The 19104-nt window shown below is 46.4% G+C and overlaps 2 protein-coding genes across 2 annotated transcripts; one reads left to right on the plus strand and one right to left on the minus strand.

Moving 5' to 3' along the window:
• Positions 1-601: 601 nt before the first annotated feature.
• Positions 602-11691, plus strand: LOC125328062 (transmembrane protein 178B-like). The gene is made up of 4 exons (XM_048308272.1): positions 602-1021; positions 7787-7900; positions 8781-8918; positions 10037-11691. The coding sequence occupies exons 1-4, from the start codon at positions 637-639 to the stop codon at positions 10279-10281; spliced, it is 882 nt and encodes a 293-aa protein (XP_048164229.1). The 5' UTR covers positions 602-636; the 3' UTR covers positions 10282-11691.
• A 418-nt stretch (positions 11692-12109) lies between these two features.
• On the minus strand, positions 12110-19047 carry PSMC3 (proteasome 26S subunit, ATPase 3). Its single transcript, XM_048308270.1, has 12 exons — positions 18937-19047; positions 18714-18794; positions 15783-15908; positions 14965-15069; positions 14808-14870; positions 14209-14346; positions 13940-14083; positions 13576-13724; positions 12993-13089; positions 12699-12844; positions 12451-12532; positions 12110-12329 (listed from the first exon to the last, which is right to left on the minus strand). The coding sequence occupies exons 1-12, from the start codon at positions 18961-18963 to the stop codon at positions 12219-12221; spliced, it is 1269 nt and encodes a 422-aa protein (XP_048164227.1). The 5' UTR covers positions 18964-19047; the 3' UTR covers positions 12110-12218.
• Between the last annotated feature and the right edge of the window lie 57 nt (positions 19048-19104).

Raw genomic sequence — 19104 nt, forward strand, 5'->3', positions numbered from 1 at the left:
GATCAGAACGGATTTTGTGCCCCTATAAATGTTGCATTTAACTAATGGCTTGGATTTAATCTGCTTCTTATTGCATAAAATAGATTGACATTTTTCAGCTTTTTCAGGCCTTATTTTCCATTAACTGATAATGAAGGGTTGAGGAGAAGTCATAATCCAAACGCCAACAACTGAGGTTGCGGGTTGTGTTTGTATTTCGTGTACATTTGAAAAACTCCTGGCTCCGGCGGCCTGAGCAGGGCTGGTCTCTGCCCTTCTGCCCTGGGCAGGCCAGCGGGACGGGCGATTGCCATGCCAGAGGAGGCCGCGGAAAGGCTCGGAGGGTCCGCTCACCCCTTCCTCCGGTCCCCCAACCCCTGGCAGCTGTGCGCGGCCACCCCCGCACCGCCTCGGACACGGACTCTGCCAAGGGGGGGCGGGCTCGGTCCCCGGAGCAGGGGCCGGGCGCTGCGGCGGGGGTTCCGCGACCCCCGTGAGGCCGTGCCCGGGGGCTGCCGCGGTACGGGACCGAGCCCGGCGCGGTGCCGCGGCGCGGGGGGCGCGGGCCCCGTGTCCCTTCCGGGGGCGGTGCCGCGGGCGGCGGCCCCAGCCGGGCTGCAGGGAAGCGCCCGCCCCTGCCGCCCCCGGCGCGGTAAGATGGCGGCCGCGGCTCAGGCGCTGAGCGGCACCGGGCTGCTCCTGGCCGCCGCCGCCCTCGCCCTCCTGGCCGTGGCCATCGGCACCGACTCCTGGTACGAGACGGACGCGCGGCGGCACCGCGAGCGCTGCCGCGGCTTCGGCCACAAGCGCAGCGACCCGCCCGGCTCCATGTCGGCGCCCAGCTCGCACCTGCCGCTCCGCGCCCGACCCCCGCGGGCGCTCCTGCCCGGGCGACCCCCGGCTCCCGCCCCGGCCGCCGCCGCCGCTTCCGCCGCGCTGGACTCGCACTGCGGCCGCCGCTTCAATTCCACAGTCTCGGGGCTCTGGAGGCGCTGCCACCGTGCGGGCTACGAGCCGGACAGCGAGGAGCTCATCCGGAAAGGTGCGGGGGCGGGGGGCGGTGGCGGCCCCGCCGCTGTCCGTGGTGCTGAGCGCGGTGTCAGCGCGGTGTCGGCGCGGTCCCGCCGCGGTGCCGGGGCTGCGGGTGGGGTGGCGGCCGCCGCTGCCGGGGCGAGACCGGGCCGGCGGGCGGGCGCGGATGGAGCCCCGACGGACGCGTGGCTCCCGGTGTCCCTGGCGTGCGGGAGGGGGCGAGCGCGGCCCTGACCCCATCCCGGGGTCTTGTGCTCCTCCCTCTCTACTAAAAATGCTGCAGTGCTGGGTGGGACCACGTCCTTGGAGAGCCCCTTCGGGGGCCCAGTGCAGGGTCTGACTCTCGGTGGGCATCCTCCTAACCCTGGCACTTTCTTCTAATTGAGTGCTGAGAAATGTGCAGTGTTGTTTATAGCGCTGTGATTTTTGCAGCAAGGTGAAAGGGACCTGTTGTTCCCGTTCTAGCATGAGGGAATTCTCATTGCTGCAGTAGATTGCCAGGCTTTCAGATGGCAGATGTCACTCAGGGCCCTCGGGGTGACGGGAGAGAAAGCTATGGATCTTCTACTATTGTGGCACATGGTACAAAGCCAAGCAGGCCATGAAGTGTGAATATTAAGTCCTGCATTTGATGGTACAAATAATGTAGTGGGCTGACCCATGAAGTCAACGGGTTATGTATGGTTAATGATAAATAACAGGACTTACTGTTCCAGCAGGTACATATTAGCACAGAGAGAGTAGGAGTTGGGAAAAGTGCTTCCATTGAGGCACAAAATGGAAATGCTATCTTAAGAAAGCAAGAGCAGTTCTTCAGCTTGGCTTCCAACTGTGACGCCAGTCCTGCACAGCAGAGGCTGGATAGACTGGCACTGTGAATCTCAGCTCGTCTTTGTCCCTTCTTTCCTATGCACAGCAGTGACTCTTACCTCTAGAAACTCTAGTGCTGTGTGCTTAGCTTCTTTCTCTATTTATTCTCCTAGGATCCATTTTATGCGATTTCATTTTTATTTCCATGCTGAAGTCCTTTCACTGAAAGGGAACTCATTAATTTTTTTCTATTAATTGTGGCTCTCATGTAAAATACTTATCTATTTTTTTGCTTCATATCAAGTAAAATGCTTTCAGCTCCCATTAAGATTAGCTAAGATGGGGGGAAGGGATGGGAAGAATACTAGTTTGGTCCTCAATACTTCTCTTTCTGAGGTATTTTCCCAATGCTACAACAGTCACATAGAGAGGCTAGAGGGTGGGGAATGGTCTTCCTCAGTGTTTGATGTGTAAAACTGGAAGGACTCTAAATCCAAAATGTTTTGTCTACTTCATTTCCTTTTTTCCCCCAGCTGTTCTAATAAAAGACCTTGCCTTTCCCTACAAAAAGCCTTGCTCCCCTTATATTCTTTGCCTATTAGGTCTGCAGTTGCTACTGTAAAGATTTATGTGTCATCTTATGGAGGGAAATTATTAATAATAGTTCTTGTAGAATCAGATCCTTAAATAGATATGACTCTCTTATCCCTTCTCCTGACCTGCTTTACTAGCAGCCTTTCCTCATTCCCACTGTGTCTGTCTTTTCTCTGACAACTGTGATTAAGCAGCCTTTTCTGACTGATGGTCAGGTGTGGCTGCATCTGAGCTGTTCTCTCAAGCGTAGTACCAGATCTGGGGCTTCTGAAAAGGAAAAGCAGGTATTTTTTTTTCCCTGGTGTGACCTGAAGATCACTACTGTGCACTGCTGAAAGTCCTACTTCCTCCTCAATTTGCATTAAGTTTTCAGCTATTTCTTTGGTGATGTATGAGGCTTTCTTTATTCCTAGTATTCCTTAATATAGATATTTTTATACGGTTTTAGTGACAGAGGAGTAAATTTTTTTTTCACAGTTCTCTGGTAATTTTGGTTTGGGTTTATAGTCTCCATTTCTTCTAGTCTCTCTGGAATAAGATTTTTTTCCTTTCTGTGTCTCTCGAATTCTGAATAAATTACTTAAGTCCATAAATATGCTTATCCATTTAGATAATTCAATGGATTTCTAGTTCTGTATTTATCTACTGCTATTAATACAAAGCAGTTTCATGGAAATTTTCATACTTGAGCATTGTAGCTAATGATGCATGTACAAACATCCATTTCTATATCTAGGATATTAAAAAAAGCAAAATATATTCACATCATATATTTAAAAGGAAAAAATGAAAATGTAGTGCAAAACTGAGAAGTGGGAAATGTTTAAATGTAAGATGGAAATGATATGTGGGATTTTTCTTAAAATGCAAAATCACTATTTTGGAACTGTGAAAAAATACACAGTTTCATTTAAAAAAATACAATTAAAAGGCAAAAGAAGAAATAATGTACAAAACCACATGGGGAAAGTGGAGATTAGCAATCAGTAAGAGACAGAAGCCAAAGAACTGAACCATTTGGTGGAGAAACAGAGAGGATCTCTGTGCATATATAAGGAGGGGTTCTCTGAGTGTAAGAACATGAGCACTACGTGTCATCTTGTAGAGCCTGTGCTATGTGGATTCCACATTCAATAACTGATGCTACAACAAAAACCATCTGCATGGAGTGTTCTTAAGTAGTAAGGTCCTGCAGGGATTTATTATATCTTGTTTAGGGATCTTCTCTACCTATTAGTAGAGTAAAAAAATGTTGCTTGCAAAATGGTGACAGTAGAAAATTATTAATTGGGAAAGGCCCATTCTAATAGGCTGCTTTGGATAACTTGGTGGGCTCATTGAACAACATGAGCTTTAACATCCCTAAATGGAAGGAATTAAAAAATAAAAGGTTCTTCACTGTTGATAAACCAGGGATTTTATTTCTTTTCAGGCTTGCTCTGAAAAGTCTCTGGGATGGGACAGGTACATCTCATATATACTGGGCAGAAAAGGCTCCCTGGTACCACGATGTAGCTGAGAAAGTGAGGAGAGCCACTGGGTGCTTAAGCAGAGGAACACAACAGTTTGAGGCAGTAGTGAGGCCCTTGAGAGAAAACTGCTCAGTCCTGGTGTCTGTACTTCCCATTCTTTCCGACTGATGATAAATTGGAAGAGTTACAGGATTGACTGTGAGGTCTGTAGAGGATCTATTACAGTGGCATGTTTAATAAACTTGATCTGTTTGGTTATGGCCCTTGGTAAGTATGATCTGTCAGTGTGATCTGTAAGAGTTCTTGTGGTATTTTGAAGGAAGGTTGATTTATTTGATCTGTGGCCCTTGGGTGACGATGTGGACAGAGTGAACACATGGCTGTGATGCTCCTCACAGTCCAGGGCAGAAACAGTAGGAAAATGCCAGGGAGCTTCAATAGCCACTTGGTCCTGGGGCATGAGGGAGGGGAGGGGAGGGTCAGGCCTCACATGGTAGTTAATTGTTAACTGGCCATGGCTGTTCATGGGCAGGAGTGGGTCTCCCAGCTGAGTGAGAGTCAAACTGCTCTGATTCTGGGCCACGGAGCAGAACTGAAAATGAACCCCTGCATTTCTTCATAAACCTCTTGCACATTGTGTAGAGAAAACCTGCATGTTTCAAAGTTGGAGACAAAAACTAATCTGAAAGTCAGGGTGTGCTAAATCCAGGATTACAACTGAATGTATCACAGCAGGGTTGGTGTTTCCATGTTTCTAGCAGCTTAGCAACAAGGGGCCTGTGCTCTGCCTGGCTATCTGGCTATTCTAGCAAGAATTCTCTGACCTTTCCCATCCTTCATATTCAGTCAGGAGAAAGGACTTGTCCAGAGACACTCACATGTACTCTTCCAAGGGTTATGTGAGTTCCAAGGAGAACCTGTCTGCAGTTGCAGTCCTGAGGGGTAAAAAAAACCACATTGAAGACAAGGTGTTAGAAACAATGTTGGCTGTGAGAAGGCACAGGCATGTGGCTGGGCCATGAAAGTGTCAGTGTGACACTGCTGGATGCAGTTCACTGCAGTTCATGTTTATTTTTAATCAAGAAAATTGTACATGCAGTTTGACTCTCACAGTGTTCTTTTAAGGCCCTTAGAAATGCTGGGATCAGGCTGTCCATCTAACCTTTTTCTTGGATGTGTGCTTTATGGTAAGCTAATGACCTGTGCACCTGCCTCCTTCTGTCCTGTATTCCCAATGTACTCGTGTGCCAAAACAGACAATGCTCACTTGTTGTTCACCACATGACTGTTCTATTCAAGCCCTTGTCTGAAGGCAAAGGTTTTGATTTTTGCAGGCTTTCTTATGGTGCTTGTCCGAGTGTGTTGTAAACAAAAGGGAAATCGCTTTGCTAGCAGGTTTCTGAAATGGAGGGCAGGATGCTGTCCCTATTTTATAGACTGTAATTTCAGGTATATAAGGCTCAGGTCCAAGGACTTACTGGAGTACCTTTGAAATACTTTTTACTTCACAATAACTTTGGGACTGCAAACCTGATTTTGATTATTACTTTTTTTTCTTGAGTACTTAGAGAACAAGGTGTTACATGACTTCAAATGCAGTCCTGTGGAGTACCTGGCCATATTCGCATCATATTTGCATGGCATCTCTGCACGTGAGACCTAGAGATTCACTCAAAAAATGGGAAACATGAACTAGTGATGGCAAATGCAAAATCTAGCTACTGAAGGTTGACTGGCTGCGTGTTACAATTTTCTGGGTGAAAGTGGGTAGATACTCAGCTGAGAGATCACCCTCACTGCTTCCCTGATCCCCTTACTCTCTTGCCTGCCTATTTCAGCTGTTCTAGCACATCTACAGAGAGAGGCCTCCCTTGTTCTGCCTTTAGTGGCTCACACCCAGAGTGGGTCCAGCCTGTGCTCTCGGGAAAATGGAATCTTGTTGGAAAAATGGCTTGTGCTGGTGTAATCAAAGGCTGTCACCAAGCCTGTGGATTAGCAGTCAGCACTGAGCAAAAGCCGTGAAATCTGTGCACTCCTGAGGTTTTTTTTTTTTTTTTGCAAACTTGCTGTTTTAATGTAATAGTATGTGCTACCTATATAAAATTAGCACTTTGAATTCTGGGGAAGAAAGGATTAGGAGAACAGTTTTTAAACCAGAGGCAGAAGGAATTGATATCCAAGAATTTCTAAATAACCAGATTTGTATGAGAAGGTGGAGAGGTTTTAGTTTTAGTTTACATGTTAAACACTTGGAATAATAAAGAGCAAATATTTTTCTCAGTGACATCTTAGCTGAGAAGTCCATAGCTTTGATCGTAAGGGATATACATCTCTAGTCTTTGCTTTTTCTTTAATGAGCTATAAAAATAGTAATCCTTGTTCTTGTTTAAAATACTGCTTCATATGTACTACTTTTATGATCAGGAAGTGTAAGGGCATAGATCATACTTTTAATGAATCCAGTGCATTATAATCTGAAATCTGATGTCATTAGTTTGTTCTATATACGTATTTCTCAACAACACATGCAAGTCGTGTCAACATTGAAATTGAGTTCAGTTAGCAGTTACAGGAAATTTGATTAGATACTGTGATGTGCTGTATATGGCCTAACTTCTTAACTCAGCAGCCTTTGCAAATGAACTGGCACCCTCTGTCACTGGGTTGTCTTGCTGATCATTGGCTCAGGTGGCTCTACAGCCTTGTCCTGAGGTAACTGCAAGGAGGGAGCACTGCTCAGCACAGAGGGCCACTGGCTGCAGGTGAAGGGCAGCAACTCTGTGTATGGTGTACAGCTGGAAGTGCTCTGTGGTGCTGGGGGAGCAGCAGGGAGCCACAGCAAGGGAAGAGGGTGGTGGGAAGCACAGCTGAGAATGGGAGCCACTTGAATTGGGAGGAAATTCAGATCACCTTCCCCTCCCTGGCCTGATGGCTGGAATTGCCTGGACCTCTCGTATGCAATTTATAATCTTGTGAAATGGGGGCTCCCTCTCTGCAGGTCCTTGCAGAAACCAGGTCAGTACGGTGCCAGTGAACATTGTTAGAGAACAAAATCATGCTTCTCATTGCTGTGGGAGCCACACAAAGCTCAGTTCTTCTCCTGGGTTTTCTGGTGTGTGTTTGTTCACCAGCTTAATTAGCTCATTGGCCAGTTGATTGTTTCTGAATGGTTCTTCTGCTCCAATGTTCAAATAGCAGTAATGACCCTGTAGTCATTGTTTAAAAGGAACTTTTTGTACTATTTAGCTCTTTTACCTTTCTGGTTGCTCTCTTCTACCCCACCATCCATGTTTATTCTCCCCCATTTTCTAAATGAAAAATCCCTTTCAAGAAGAGCGTGCTTGTAAGTTCACATTTACATCTGAGGTGCACTTTTCTTTCAGCTATAATGGAAACAAGCCTACCTGGGTACTATTGTTCACTGAAAGTAAAGCAAAGAGCCAATGACTATTGGAGCGAATTCAAAATATTCTCCTATGCAGTTCACTTCCCAGCATTCATTCAAAATTTTCAGTGTTTCAACTCTGTCTTCTCAGAGATGAAGTGGTCCTGTTGGTACTTGGCCAGACATGTTCTTGTCTCCTTAGACATCCCAAAGTGATGGTAGCAGTTCCTCTAGAAAGCTTCTGGAGATGTTCTTGGTGACTGTCATTACTGTTTAACTTCAGCTGTTGCTTCTTGGAGGGTCAGCACCTGGCTCCTGCTTTGCCGGTGTTCCTTTGTAGGTTCTCTCCCCTCCTAATCCCAAATCCTTTGAAGTAAACCGCTCCTTTTTGGTTACATTTGCTCTGTTGCTGAACTGAGGCTTCCCCTGTGCAAGCTCTGCCAGGCCAGCCAACTCAGCAGCAAGTGCAAGGCACGGGGGTTTCATGGTGTTTCACACTGCTGTCTCTTTACAGGAGTTATTCAGCGCTGCACTGCTGTGAAGTACCACTACACCTCCAGCTCTCTGCCTCGCAACTTACCCATCAACATCACCAACACCATCCGCCAGGATGAGTGGCACGCGCTCCGTAAGTAGCCCAGAGCAGGGCACAAGGATGTTTGGATTACTTAATGCCTTAATGCAATGCTGGCTGAGGGCTCGGAATCACTCGTCTAAGCATGGCACTGGGCTCTAAGCATAGATACAGATTGATTAGTGAGGAAATACAAGCAGCTAACTGTATAATTGGAAGGAGACATGAGATTTGGATTCAACATAGCCCCTGTCATGTGAGAGTCAGTGCCAAGGAAATCCTAGTTCAGCTGGAGACTGAACTAGGAGACAAGAACAGCAATTTTACTGGGGATAACAAAGTGCTGTTCATGTCACTGGTACCCAAGCCCAAGCTTTTTTTTTAGAGCTTGTTACTGGAGTTGTTCCCATAATACTGTATTGATCTGCTGTCTGCTTCTGTTGTCTCACTATTCCTCTTTTCACTTCACATTGTTGCCTCTCATGCACTAATCCTTTAGTCCTCTTCAGTGTCCTCTCTTGCTTCTTTTGCTTCTATTTTCAGCAGACACTCTCTGTACAAACGCTATCCCAAAGAAAGACACCACACCAAATAAAAGAAAAAAACCCCTTGCAGTACTAACATGAGTTCATGATGCACCCCTTCTGTCCCATGCTGGGGAGTATTTGGCTGGTACTCCTCCTGATCAGGACAGAAAGGCTGTGCAGTTGCACAGTGCCGAGCACAATGGAGTCAATTTAGATGGATTCCTTTAGTTTCAGTGTAATGGGAAAACTACCTACCTCAAAGAAGCTACAGGAGGAGAAGTCCATGGTTGAACTATAAACTTTAGAACCAGTAAATCCACATCTGTCTGGACTCTCCCCTGGCTGTTCTCCCTAGGTGCTGCCACCTTCATGTTTTTGTCTTGCTTTTCTCCTTTTTCTTTCTTCAGATCTGCGGAGGATGACAGCTGGCTTCATTGGCATGGCAGTCTCCATCATCCTGTTTGGGTGGATCATTGGTGTGCTGGGCTGCTGCAAACAGCAGGAGCTCATGCAGTACGTGGCTGGGCTGCTCTTCCTAATGGGAGGTGAGAGCCTTTCACTTCTGCTCCTCAAGTCACCACATTCAGTATTACTGCCTTGTAAAAGTAATGTCAGCAGCCACACAAAGCAGTTACTCAGTGCAGCAAACTCTCAGCACAGTGCAGTTACCACTGCAGGACCTGTGCTTGCATGGGTATTTGCATGTTTCTCAGTAGACCCCACTGTATGTGTATGAGCCTTCTGCTCTAGAGAGCTGGTGTGTAGCCACGGGGACCATGTGCACAATGAGCACACTCCTCTGGCTTGCTCCAAGTGTGCAGCCTGTGGCTCCTGTCAGACAGCTCAGCTCAGTTTTCCCTGGGAATCATAATAAACATACATAAGTTAATGTAGAGCACCTTTCTGGTACTCAAAGATGTTTAGATCTTCGTGTAGTGATGAAGTCCAAACCCAGCCAAGCCTGGGAGAACACTGGCCCAGCGATAAGGATGTGAGCTCAGTGCTTGCCAGGGCTGTTACATCTGTTTGTCCTGGATGGGAGAAGATTTTCTGTATGACCAAACATTTTTCTGAAAGTTCTGAACGTTCAACTCAAAAATGGGCAGTATAGACCTGGAGTCTTGTATACTAGTGTATATTAAACATACTAGAGCGCCTTGTGCCTTCTTAGGCTTTTTCTCCTCTGTATAGGTGTTTAGTGAATTTGTAGCAGATAACAAAAACCTGGGCACTCTCTATGGGCCTAGGGTACAGCTGGCAGAAGTCTGGGTGTTCCTAGTGGAAACCAAGCAGTGCTGTGCTTTGCAGCCCTGGGATTCAGTGAGCTAATTACCTTTCATAGAAGAAACTGTCCAAGTACATTAGTCACTGGAAATAGTCTCAGGAGAATCAAAGCATGATGAACTATGACTGAGTTCAAAATTGCAATGAAAGGAACTAAGGCAATATTGGTTATTTGTGAAGTGAGGTACGCCGTAGTCCTACATATTTTCCCTTTTTTTCTCTGCCTTATCAGGAGAGTGGCTGGTAGGACTGCAGAAAAAACCCCAAGGGTAATTCTTGATTTTGAAAATTCATGACTTTGAAAATACCAAGGGAAAAAAACAGAGCATAATTAACCTGTCTGAGGGCAGTGTAGAACCCTCTTGCTTTTCTCCTGCAGGTACTTGCTGTATCATCTCACTCTGCACATGCGTAGCTGGGATCAATTTTGAGTTATCCCGCTATCCTCGCTACGTCTATGGGCTGCCAGAGGACATCAGTCATGGCTATGGCTGGTCCATGTTCTGTGCCTGGGGGGGCTTGGGCCTCACCCTGCTGGCTGGGTTCCTCTGCACATTGGCCCCATCACTCAACACTTCCCGGGCATCTGTACAAAAACCCAGACAAGAAAATGGGGCCGTGTGACCCCAGAGGGAGTAAGAAGAGACTCTGGAAAGCGCAGCCTGGGCAGAGCTGTGGGTTAACACCAGGAAGAGGTGGCATGTCAGCGCATGGAGAGCAGTGCCAGAGCTGTTGAAATGCCAGCCCATGGGACACTGCTACAGCCTCCAGTCGCAGACACAGACATTGCAAGTAACTCCAGGTTTGAATTATTGGCAACTTGATCATTGATGGTTTAAGGGGGACAGTTCTTTCAATTTGTTTTTCTTCTGTTTACAAGGGATTAAGTCCAAGGTTGTGTCTTTTTTTGTGCTGTTTTTTGAACTGTACCTCCATGGTCCTGTAATTGTCCAGTTGTAAGGGATGTTTACGCACCAACTCTTATTGCTGCAGGTCTGTGTAATTCAGACCCAATTTAGGGCAAGGAGCTAAGTGAAGTTGGCTTGAACACTTTTGCAACAGGCATGTCTAGTGTTAGCTCAGGCCATCCTTTCCCAAAAGAACCTTGATCTAAGCTGAGGTTTAGGCCAAAGAATTAGCCCATTCTTAGTATTTATTTAAATCAGAAACCTGTGCTATTCCATGCTGTGGATTCAGCTATTAACTCACTACTCAAACTGTTTCCAAAAGGAGCTAGCTGACTTTTCTTGCAGCAAGACTGCAAGAAAACTCTTACAGACTTTGGGAAAGCAGAGGAAAGTTTTTCTCAGCTTCTTACACAGTTAAGGTTACTCATTTGGCTAACATACCCTTGTTTTAATGGGGAGATGTATGCAACATGCAGCTTTTAACTATTCCACCAGAGGTACATTTCTCAAAATATATCATAGTTTGAGCTGCCAGGATCAACTTTCACTTCTGAACTAACTTGTGGGTGCAACTCCTGTTCTGTGAAAGGAGATGAGTAATTCTCCCTGAGCTCAAATAACAGTACTGCTAAAATAGCAGATGTACAGCCCCCTCTAATATTAGTGTCCAAAGGAACCACAGTGTATTTTCCTCAGGAACATGTGGCTTCTGTTCAGTTCTCCACTCACCCCCTTCCAGTGTCAAATGCCCCCGAGCACAGCGTGTCTATAACATGCATGTTCTGCTGGAACAAGATCCCTCTCCAAAATGAGCACTAAGGACCTTGGTACCAGCACAAGTACTAGGGCTAACTCAGGAACATCAGCCAAAGTACTTTGGAGTGCATTTTTCTTTCATTGATCTATTCTTTTTTTCCTCTCACATCCCCGCCCCTCTCCCAAGCGTTCAAAAACTGCACAGGTGAAGATGAGATGGCCAGCATTTGGAGATGTTTACATTGTATTTAAAATACAATACAGTGGCATGTAAGATACTTAATGCTAAAGTCAGTGTATTTATGAAAAGTGTAATTTTTAAATGGAAGTTGTAATTCTCAACTGGCATTAAAAGTACTGAAAGACTTGCTCAGTGGATGAAACCTCGAATTCTTTATGATTAATATCCATACCAGCAACAGTGTTAAAGCTTCAAGAATTACGTTCAACTGACGAAGTTAAAACATCATTCATGTGTGAATTGTGTTCACCCTTGCAAAACGAGTGTTCAAAAGTTTCAAGGCTAACAAGGCTGTAGGCTGTTCACTCGCTGCACAGGCAAGAACTGGGGATGCTGTCTGAGCTGCAGGTCATCAATGTCACAGTACACTTACTGCAGTATAACCTCTTGGTCCTCATGCAGAAGTAGCAGAGCAGGATTTAATCCAGTTGTAGCTGGAGGACGGTCCAAAGCCAGCATGATGGGCACTGTGGACAGGAGGCTTTCAGCCTCCCTCACACAGATGTAGAACCACCAAGCATGGGCAACAGCCCCAACACATCACAGATTTGTTTTTAAAGGGAAAAAATGTTTTATTTTTTCCAGACAGAAAGTAAGTGATACAGTCCAGTCTGCTCCTGTTCTCTGCCAAGGCCACAACCTTGACTGGGCAGAGATCAGGCATAGTACTGCAGATTGGCTTTTTTCTTTGCTTGAACCTCCAGGATTCCTTCCATGTAGTCCTCGTGGGTGAGCTCTGTAGCTCCACGGCGGAGTGCAATCATCCCCTGCCCAATGAGACAGTATTTAGAGAGGGAATGTGAGCACCACACCAGTTCTAAATAATTACTCCATGTTAGCTTTCACATTTCCCTCCCATCAGTGCTATTACGGTAGAGGAGTACTTACCGCTTCGACACACACAGCCTTGCACTGGGCTCCATTGAAATCATCTGTGCAGCGAGCCAGTTCCTCATAGTTCACATCAGGGCTGATAAGAGCAAAGGGGAAAAAAGTCTGAGAGCACGTACTGAATAGAAAAAGCAACACAGCGAGTTTCCTCAATCCCACAGTGAGCTCCCAACAAGTGACTGCAAACCACTTCTCAGCTCTGAGGTATCAGCATGAGTGACAAACATAGCGCCAGAAGGCTATACCTGACATTCATTTTGCGTGAATGAATCTGCATAATTCTGGCTCTGGCCTCCTCATTAGGCATTGGGAACTCAATCTTCCGATCTAATCGTCCGGAGCGGAGCAAAGCTGGGTCCAAGATATCAACCCGGTTGGTTGCAGCAATCACCTAAGTAGAGTAGGATCATCAGTGTGAGGCACCTGTAAGACAGGCCTCTTCACCCCAAAGATTCACCAAGCTTCTTCCCTGGACATCGTTTTCCATCCCCTGCTAGAGGGCCCTGGACCTGAGAAGCACTCTCCTCCTAGCTCCCAACCTTGACTTGTGTGTTGGGCTGGAAACCATCAAGTTGATTAAGCAGCTCCAGCATGGTCCTCTGCACCTCCCGGTCACCAGCCTTCTCACTATCAAACCTGAGGGGAAACAAAGGTAAAACTATCAGCGTGAACCTAACCACCCTGTCCCTATGTTTTTAAGCACACCAAAACACAGAATGACTGCAGTTCACGCTCCTTGGCTGAGGTGTTCCAGATTTTTCCTTCAAACTACAGTCCTACTGTGATGAGGACTGCAACCAGAGTAACTGTCAGCAGCACCTAAGACTTCCTTAGAGCTGAATGGGGCTTATGTTGTCCAGGCCCAAGTAGTAAATGAGGGTGAATATCTCCAGGTGCCTGCTGCAGTGATCAGTTTTATACAGCATGAGACTATCAGACAGATCCCAAGTCTGATGGACTTCGCTCCTGAGCCCAAGGATTGTGGCCACTGGTATCAATCTGTGACAGCATTCACACTCTCTTTCTGAGTAGGCCATGCTTTAAGAGGCTCTGCTCACATACACAGGCACAGGAGGCTGCTAGGCAGCTCCCAAGAAGTTTACAGCATGGACTAGAGCTCACCTTTTAGTGCCAATGGCATCCAGTTCATCAATAAAGATGATGGAAGGAGCTTTTTCCTTTGCAAGAGCAAAAGCATCACGTACCAGCTTCGCTCCATCACCAATGAACATCTGCACAAGTTGTGGACCCGCCAGCTTCAGGAACGTAGCCTGGGAAGTGAAAGAGAATCCTAGGCCTCATTTCTCAATAGGGTCAGCTCTGAGCACTATAAGCCCTTAATTAAAACAAGCAAGCAAGCAAATAGACAGGAAAATCCCAGCCTTTGTAACCAGTTTGTGTGTATGACCCTCTTGCCCTGGAGGTGTTCTTACTCTTTGTCAGGTACTATTCTACAGCAGCACACACTTCCAGAGGTTCCTTTTACCTTGGTCTGGGCAGCACATGCTCGAGCTAAAAGTGTCTTCCCTGTTCCTGGAGGCCCATACATAAGGACTCCTTTGGGTGGCTGTATACCCAAATTTTCAAATTTCTCCTTATGATTCATTGGCAGGACAATGGCCTCCACAAGCTACAACAAAAGAAAAATATTAATACATAAACCCATTCTTCTCCACAGATCCAGGCTGTCTGCTTTTGAGCTGAGGTTGAAAGACTGTTGTCCAGTCACACCAGAAACTATACATAAAGTATCACCTCTTGGATTTGTTTATCCAGCCCCCCGATGTCACTGTACTGCTCTGTGGGCCTCTCATCCACCTCCATGGCTTTCACCCGTGAATCATATTCAGTAGGCAGAGTCTCCAGGATCAAGTAAGAGTCTTTGTTCACCCCCTGTAAACAGAAGTCCTTTGCTTTTAACAAGTCCCTCATATAGCACTTAATAAACATGCAATCAAAACTGATTTACTAGACTTCAAGGATGCAGGAATAACCAGCTTTGACACTGGCACTCATCAAATCACCCCAGCTTGGCAGAGTGGAGAATGCCATAGTTAACCTACCACATTTTAAAAGAGTGGTCCAGTTTACTTACAATACAAAAGACAGGGTTTAGATCACTTAAGAAGTGATCTCTAAACTTTCAGCACCTAATTGTATGTATAAAGGACACACACCCCAAACTGCTTTTCTTTACTACAAAACTAACTGAACCCATAATACTTTTCTATTAAAATTTTAGGAGAGAAATGGTTTTGGGGAAATCTGGACAGATTTGTCTCCTTTCTTAAAAGCAAGACATATGCAATTTTCTGGCCACCGTCATATCTAACTATCACAACAGAATCACTCACCACTAGATCTCCAGGCTTCAACTTCTCAGCATCAACCAACCCAATAACAGGCAGGAAATATGTCTGTAAAAAAGAAATCAAAGTAAGCAAAACCACATGTACTAGGAGAAGGTCCTTTGCATCACTCCTCTCACCTGGTTGGGCACATGGGTCTTACCTGACGTGTAGAGGTCTTGATCACAGCACACTTGCCCTTTCTCTGGGAATCCAGGTCAATGTTTGCTCCATCCTCCTCCTGGTCATTTGGGTCAACATCCAGCAGCTGAAAACCAGGGTGAAAGAGTTCATGACAATGTAACCAGGCTTGCTGGATGACCCCAGGATTAATGCTTCTAAAATACACGCATGGGAAGAACTAAAACTTTCCACCATCCATCAGCAGTAGAATCCTGAAAGCATTAAAGCCCTTCTGTAAAAATTGATTTTTCCTTTCCTCATGAAGCAGCACACAACAGTGCATAGAAAGACATCACAAAATTCAGAACAAAGTAGTAGCTAATGGCATTGATTCCTTCTCCCATACAGCAGCTCACATTAAGGCTTTATAGCTCATTAAGTTTTAAAACAGTAGTACAAACCAATCCCGTTTTTAAAAACAGCAAACTATCAGCTATTTTTCCTGTCATCAAAGTACTGAATTACAAAAAGAATGTGATGGAATAACAGAGCCCCAGCCTTTCATTTGCTGTTTCGCAAGTTTCAGAGAGCATGTGTCCAATTTCACATGCTCCAGGGCTGTGTCACCCTCTCATGGTTATTAGGTACAGATGAACAGTACCCAAAGCCTAAGGAATGACCCAGACAACAAGTGGGCAAGAGAAGTGCACTTCCAGGTCACAAATAAAACCAACAGAAAAACCTGAAAGTCCTGGCTCAATACTCCATGTCTTGAATCCCTGATGAGCTCCCTGCCTTTCTCCCTCCCACTATATACTGCACTTCTCACGTTGCTATGTAAGAGCGCACCACTCTCACCTCAATAACATTGGAGACAAGGTATGGCAGGGTTTTGTTCACTTTGATCTTCTCACTGTTCTCTTTGATCTTGTCTTTCATGGCCTGGAGCTCGTGGGTCACTCTCAGTACCTCACTCTTCATGATCTGCAATTGGTACACAGAAGAAAGAAAAAGGAATAGTATCAGATGACTAAGGCAAGATAAAATTAATACACTATTCCAAAAGCAAACAGTTACAGAAATCTGAGGAATAAAGGGAAATGTAATACAAAAAAACCCAAAGCCAGCAAATTAGCCACGATTTGTTAGGACTCAAGGCTACACAGTCCATTCTGGTCTCTAACTAATCAATAACCCCAAATAATTTTTTCCCAGTGTCACTTGGTAGCTTTAGCCTAATCAGTGCAATGGCTTACAGGGCTGCAATGTGACCTATAGAGCAATATGGCTCAGATACGGCAACTGTGGTTTGGTTGTGATATTTTAATATCTACAGATACACAGGTAACTACATATACACACCTATTTTAGTTATGTTTTGCAAGGGGGTTGGAACTAGATGATCTTTAAGGTCCCTTGCAACCCAAACCATTCTATGATTCAGCCTGGAGAAGAGAGGGCTCCAGGGAGACCTCATGGTGGCCTTTCTGTATTTAAAGGTGTCTCGTAAGAAAACTGGGGACAGAATTTTTAGTAAGACCTGTTGCAATAGGACAAGGGGTAAGGGTTTTAAACTTAAAGAGGGTAAATTGACACTAGATACAAGGAAGAATTTTTTTACAATAAGGATAGTAAAACACTGCAACAGGTTGCCCAGGGAAGTGGTAGATGCCCCATCCCTGGAAACATTCAAGACCAGGCTGGACAGGGCTCTGAGCAACCTGCTCTAGTTAAAGACATCCCTGCTTGCTGCAGGGGTTGGCCTTCCAACTCAAACTATTCTATGATTCTATGACCCTACTAACTATAAGGGAAAAAAGCCTCTTAAGAGAGTAAGTTCTGTACTCCCCATCCAACAGTGAGTACATTTACACCCAACACTAATGTACCCAACACAGGTGTCTGCAGTGCTGTCTGACTGACACCAACAGGCCTTCTCCTCCCTTTCCTGGTTAGTCATACAGTGTGCAAACACACAGTTTGTGATCTCCACTGAAGTGGCTGGAGCACCAAGAGCTCTCAGGAGAACTGGTCACACCTAAATTGGTGTCTGTGATTCTGTTCAATTGAGAAATCCACTCTTCACTAAGAAACTATGTTTTTAAAAGTCTTTGTGCCTAAGCATCATACTGTGCTACTATAACACATTCACAGGACAGAACTGTTACAGGAGCCAATACAGAATCTATGTATATAGATATATATCTATATGTCTATAAATAAAAATGAAAAAAAAACGTAATAAATTTGATTTAATAAAACATAGCCTAGAAAACATTCCAGGAAAACTGCCTGAAGGGAAGGTTCTGACAAAAATTTTGCAATTATAATGCTCTAACTATAAAATGAAGAAGGCTACTTCTACTCTTTACTGTATTCTGCAATTTAAAAATAAGACACATATTTACCTTAACTGTTTTTAAAGAATAATAAAGAATAACTTTAAAGTGAGTCAGAATTACTTGTGGAGCCTGAAGCAGTATAGGATGAAGATACTCTAGCATTTATGAAATCTTTTATCTCAATACTGCTAACACTGGGCAACAAACTTATTCTAAATTTGTAAGTGCTCTTTTATGCAACACGTGTCTATCTTGAGAGAGGTCTATCTGCTTAACATCTTCATGAATGAACAAGCAAGAGGATGGACTGTTTTCTCATCATGTTTGCAGATGACACCAAATTGGGGGGGCACAGTCTCTATGTTCAAGGGCAGAGCTGCCACACAGAAACCTTACAAAATACGAGGACACATGCAAAGCCCTGCACCAGGCAGGGAAGTGCACCTTGCAATGACACATGCTGGTGACTGTCTGGCTGAGAAATGGCCCTGGGGTCTCCATAAGACAATAAACTGAACAGGAGGCAGTAATGTGCCCTGACAGCAAGGGTGGCAAACTGCATCCTGGGCTGTACTAGCAGGACTGTAGGCAGTAGATGGAGGGAAGTGTTCAGTCCCCTTTTATTCAGCACTTTTAGATCCTACTTGAGCACTCGGTCCAGTTTTGCCACCCCCCCCCCCCCCATACAGCAAAGACATTGATAAACCGGACTGAGTTCAGCATGGGGGCCACCAAGGTGGCTGCGGGCCGGAGCACGGGCCCTGTGAGAAACAGCTGAGGGAACGGGGTTTGTTCAGGTGGAGAACAGAACCTCTGGGGAAGGAAAAAAGAAAGTTCAGTCAAAAAGACTGAACCAGACACTTCACAGGAGTACACAATGGGCAGATGAAATAACAAAGACTGAAACAGGAGAGGCTCGGCCTGTATGCAAAGCATATCTTTATCCCCACGAGGTCTGTCAAGCAGTAGTACTGAACACCCTGAGAAGAGGTGCAATATCTGTCTTTAGAGGCTTTCAAGATCCAACCGGATAAAGCCCTGAGTAGCCTGGGTTATGGCTGACCCTGTTCTGAGAAGGAGTTTGGCCTGGAGGTCTGTTCATGTCCCTTCCAACCTGAATTACCCAATGATCCTACCTGACTCAGGCCACAGAACAGAGTTCCCCGTCCCCTGTGCCTAGGAGGCAGGGAGGGCCTGTGTAACTTCAGCTAAAGCATCCATGGCTGCATCGAACAACCGCCCCCTCAGCTTCCTCGGACCCATGCTCTTCCAGTGCTTCTTCCCTACCTTCACGGCTCAGTATTCCTCAATCTGCCGTTCTCAATTCAGTTAACCGTGTTTAATTTTTTGCTGTCCCCGTGGCTGTGCTAACCCGCCTGCCCCGAACACCAGCAACACAGAGCTCCCAACGGAGGGCGGCCCGGCCCGGCGCGGCCCCCGCCGCTACCTTGATCTCGCTGTCGAGGAGGCGGGTGCGCTGCACGATCTCCTCCGTGGACATCTTCAGCACCTCCTCGCCGACGCCGTCCTGCGGGGGCACAACGGCAGCGTCACCCTCGGCCCTGTCCGCGCCTCGCCCCGGCCCCTCACGGCCCCGGCCCCTCACGGCCCCGGCCCCTCACGGCCCCGGCCCCTCACGGCCCCGGCCCCTCACGGCCCCGGCCCCTCACCTCCGACTCATCCCACACCGACGCCATGTTTCCGCCGGCCAGCGGGCGCGCACACCGCGCGGCGGGTTCGGAGCGGCAGATTCCGCACTGCGGATTCCCGGCGGCGCAGGGCGGGGGGGCAGCGGGACGGGCGGGACGTGCCGCCCGGGGGTTCCGCGCACCCTCCTC

This window comes from Corvus hawaiiensis, chromosome 6, assembly GCF_020740725.1.
Source record: "Corvus hawaiiensis isolate bCorHaw1 chromosome 6, bCorHaw1.pri.cur, whole genome shotgun sequence".
Lineage (NCBI taxonomy): Eukaryota > Metazoa > Chordata > Aves > Passeriformes > Corvidae > Corvus > Corvus hawaiiensis.